This window comes from Teleopsis dalmanni, chromosome 1, assembly GCF_002237135.1.
Source record: "Teleopsis dalmanni isolate 2A chromosome 1, ASM223713v2, whole genome shotgun sequence".
Lineage (NCBI taxonomy): Eukaryota > Metazoa > Arthropoda > Insecta > Diptera > Diopsidae > Teleopsis > Teleopsis dalmanni.
The window spans coordinates 4,086,925-4,091,987 of record NC_051846.1 but is presented as its reverse complement, the minus strand read 5'-3'; the positions used below and the strand labels follow the sequence as shown (position 1 = coordinate 4,091,987).

Genomic DNA, 5,063 nt, shown 5'->3' with positions numbered 1-5,063 from the left:
ATTAATAAAATGTCATTAACATAGATAATTACAATACAACAAGATCATTAATAAAAGTACCAACAATGGTCACTTTAAATAGCTTAAATAAATATTGCATTGGCTTGCCATATCTTATTTTGATATATGATCGATTTAATATACACAAACTAGCAAGTGCTTTTAAACATTATAATTTTATATTAATAATAGATCAGTCCATTGTTTTCATAACGCTAGGTTTATTTGCTTATTGCTTATTTCAAAACAATTCGCTTATGAGACTAAAAACGGAAGATTTCTGTTTTATATGTTATATTTAATATAAGATATTGCTTTTTTGCAGTGTGCTTACAAAAGACGCCTATTTTGAGCATTAAGGTATGATAAGGAATGATCTTAGAAGGTGAATACAATTTTAAATAGTGAAGACATATATTGCATAACATTTTTATAGTATATGCTTTTATTTATTCAAAATGTTAGCAATTTATATTTTATATTAAGCAGAAACCCTTGTTGAAGGCAGTTTTGCTATGTTCTTGATATCATAATTCTTCTATTCTATACTACGCTATATATTTCCCTTTTTTCTTTTTTTTTTTTTATGCTACACTAGCCCAATTTGCTGCAGGATATCTTATTATGTAAACATAATCTTTCAATAAATTTTAACAACACCTTGAGCAGGAATTCTAAACACTCAAGCTAAGAAGTTGGAACTCCACTAGATTATACAATGTTGCTTCAACTTAGAAAAAAGGGAGAACGAGATAATGATATTTCTAGAAAAAAAGGTTATGGAGACTATAAATAAAATAAGAATAATAAAAAAAAAACAATAACAATTTTCTCTCATTTTTATTCAACTATGGAATGTCAAGCTTGAGGCAGGCAAGCATTTTAAATTGTTTTTTATTGAAAATAAAATAAAAAATAATAAATAAAAAAAAACAAACTAAAATGTAAATACTTTGAACGTGGTCAAGACACAGATAAAGGAAAAGTGAAAGAATGTATCAATGAAAAAACGAGGTTAAAAATGTTTAATAATAACCCTTAAAAACAGGCAGACACAGAGACAGACAGACACAGCACACAATATATATTAAAGATCTCTTTGAGGAGAATGAAAAAAAAAAACAAAAAAAAATCTGTAAAAAAGATTTAAAAAAAAACTAGTAATAATCACCGAAGGGAACAAAACAATATCAACAACGCCATAATCAACAGCAACAGCGTCAAGAGTGGCTGCTGCATGGACCAGCAATAAACTCAAGTATCTGGAAATATAAAAATATAGTGGATAGTGGATTCGTAGCTGAACTATGTGCAGTTGTTGTTGTTCATCTGAAGTGCACCACAATAAATTGGACACTACGCGCAAGACATGCTACATTGGGATGGGATTTGGTGCTCTTTCTGGTTTTTCTTTGTTTTGTTATTGGTGCTTGACGCTAGGTGCTTGGGCACAGTCTTTTTCGGGAATTCTTGTAGGGAATATGTTAATAATGGTCATTACACGTTGGTAGTAATTCCGGTAGCAGTTTTAGTTTGTATCTGCGTTGTTTGCTTTAATTCCATGAATGGCACTTAAGTGTGCTATGGTTGTTGTTGCCTTTACTGTTGCTGATGCTGATGCTGTTGCCGTTGATGGTGCGACCAACATTTTTGCTGTCACTCTTGATATTATTGTTGAGGAAGTTCGAGCGTTGAGTGTGCGAGTATATGGGAGAATGAAAGAAATTCCATTCAAATTAAATTATATTACATTTTTAAAGGTGTCATAAACAAACATTTTATGGATTTTTTTTATTATCATAATTTTTTCAATTTCATTTTAAATGAAACTTCATAATTTTTTTTTTATAAAATCACTTTAAAATAGTTTAGTAAATATTTGTAAAAATATGTAAATTCTTAAAAGTTCATTTACTCAGAAGTATATCCAAAATTATAAGCAATTAAGATTGACAATAATGACATATCATTTGTTTCTAAAACAATAGTTTTATTAACAAACAAAATGTTGTTTAAGATTATACAAAGTATTTTTATTTTATTTAATTATTTGATAAATAAATTAGTTTAATAAAGAAACCACAGAATCAAGAACTAATAATTACATTATCATTGACATAGATATGAATTAACATACTAATTATCTAAAAAGAACAAATTGAATGTCATGTAATAATTAGAAATATCTCTATTACAACAATTTTTGATCTATAACTTCTATTTGTTACTTTTGATCCTTTACACACCTCTTCTTTAATCAAATATTTCTACTGCATCCAAGTATATCATCTTAACCATATTTATAGTATCTTTTTTTAGGTGTAGAGTACTGGATTCTACTATGGAATTCAGTCACTGGAAGTCAGTAAATAAAAAGTCAATATTTTTTCAATGTAGTGGAATATTTTAAAAATAGAAAGATTAGTATGTTTAACAAGTATAATATATACATATATGGCATTAGTTTTTAAACAATAAACAGAAAATATATATACAGAACACAATATTAAAAAATAAGCAAGATAATAAAATAAATTATATGTATGAGCACATATTTCACAATAAAAAGTGTTAATATTAATAATTAAAAATGAAAAAAACCATATACCCTAAAAAATAAAATTATTAAAATAAAATCTAACTGCTTAAGGTAATTAAGATAAAATCGAATATATTGAAACAATATATAATACAAAAAGATTAATAATAATAAAAAAATTAATAAAACTTAGAAAATGTAGGGTAATATAAATATATTTTTATAATATATTATTATTTTTAATATATTATTATTAATTTAAATCTCCGAAAGTACTTAGAATATATATTTAAACACATATATATTTATAAACACATATAAATTAACAAAATAAGCACATAATACATAAACACTTTTTATTTAAAAATATAAAAATCACATAAAATTAATATTTTAATTATGAATTAAAAATTATATTAAAAAAAATTAAAATGATATATTAAAATTAATAAATTTACTTCCCACAATTTTTCCACCTGCATAATTAATTTCTCCTGAAACTATGCTTTAATATTTAAATAACTAATTAAACATTTCTTTTTTACAGGAATCGGAAGCAGATTTACCCATTTGTGCTCCAAATGCAGTTTGTTCGAAAATTGATCTTTACGAAACTCCCTGGATTGAACGTCAATGTCGTTGTCCAGAAGTCAATCATATGCCAAATATAATAATACATCATCACCATTCACATCACCAAAGCAGCAAAGAGAATGCTGCATCACCGCACAGCAACTCTTATGGAGATAAGTTTCGAAACTATTATGAACGTGAGAAAATCTTACACCACAAACGTTTGCTGGTTAGTGAGTTTGCGGATAAAAAATTCGAAAGTCTACATCTGAAGAAGTTCATACAAAAATTGGGAGCCATGTACAAAGATGATTTACAATTGCAGCCAAGTGATTACTATGAGCATGCAGACAATGATGCAGTGCCATCAATAGAAGACTTAGACGAGATTACCGACAATGAGTTTCCACATACACCACGTCACAGTACATACAGCATGCGTGGCATAACAACGAACACAGCACACATGCGGCATTCAGGTCACATGACACATAGAGCAAAGGAAGCAGCCACAAGTTTTATAGGTGGTTGTCCAAGTGGCTTAGGCATCGAAGATGGACACACCATAGCTGATAAAACACGTCACTACAAACTTTGTGAACCAGTACATAAATTGCCAGTATGCAAGTGAGTATTTTAAAATTTTATTTTTAATATTATTTTTTATTAACTTTATGAAATTATTTGCATAGACACTTCCGTGACTACACTTGGACATTGACGACATCAACAGAGCTGAATGTAACCGAGCAGATTGTGCACTGCAGATGCCCGAAGAATTCTGTAACGTATTTGACGAAACGAGAACCGGCTGCTGATGGTTCGAACGGTTACACTTATCTCTTTGCGTGTTCACCATTGACGGTAGGCAAACAATTTTAGTAGAAATAATGGAAAATGCACTTTTCTTAGTTAAAATTGTTTATATTTAATATTTCAATTTTTTTACAGCGTATTCGTTGCCAACGCAAACAGCCTTGTAAACTGTTCACTGTACGCAAACGACAAGAGTTTTTGGATGAAGTCAACATCAATGCTTTGTGTCAATGCCCCAAAGCACATCATTGCCCCAGTCATCATACACAATCCGGTGTTATTCCGGGCGAAAGCTTTTTGGAAGACAACATACAGACCTACTCCGGCTATTGTATGGCCAATGATTGATGGCTACAGCGTTACGTTGTCAACGAGCAAACAAACATGAATGTCAAACATAAAGAGGAAACGGAAACGGACACTACACACACTAAATCCTTCTGCGGAAACAAATGTAAAAGTAGCAGTAGCAGTAGCAGTAGAAGTAGCAGTTACACTAATCATGTTAGCATGTTGACTGAGCCAATTGAGTCTCGCGTTACCAATTACAATTACAAACTATATTTGTTTAGAGTTACCAAATTATGGATATTTAATAAATATTTATTTAGTTTTAGAGTTGTTATGCTAAAAAAGTTAGTAGCAGTGAAATTGCTGCAACAGCAAAATACTAAAAATAGCAGCCAAGTCGTGTATTATTTTAAATATAATTTATAATTTTATGGTGAGAAATACAAGCACATAAAAATGAATGCTATTAATTAGATACGAAAAAAAGAATTCCTTTACAACTAGTTGCTTGTAATTAATTATTTATAATACGTATATACATTTATATATTTGTATATCTATATATAAAATATTTTGTAAATTTGCTTGCTAAGTTATGTGTAAATACTTAGGCGTGAAAAGATTTATTTTAAAATATTGTAAATTATTTTTATACACCTTCTATTTATATACAATTAGTTAATATTATATACAATAATGGTATATATAAAAAAAGATTCCAAGAGTGCCAAATTAAGGTGCAGATTAAAAATTTAATTAAAAGCAATTTTAATTCTGTAGAACCCCAAACAGAACTCATATAAAAAATGAAAAATTAATTTAAAGTTTGTACCTGAAACAACAA

The 5,063-nt window shown here is 28.5% G+C and overlaps 1 protein-coding gene across 1 annotated transcript; it reads left to right on the top strand.

The window, feature by feature from the left end:
• Positions 1-3,086: 3,086 nt before the first annotated feature.
• LOC119669460 (protein giant-lens) lies at positions 3,087-4,352 on the top strand (the record flags this gene model as incomplete). The annotated part of the gene is given in 3 exon segments (XM_038079357.1): positions 3,087-3,739; positions 3,805-3,976; positions 4,064-4,352. Coding segments are annotated over 3 exon segments (1,038 nt in total), but the record flags the coding sequence as incomplete, so codon positions are not given.
• Between the last annotated feature and the right edge of the window lie 711 nt (positions 4,353-5,063).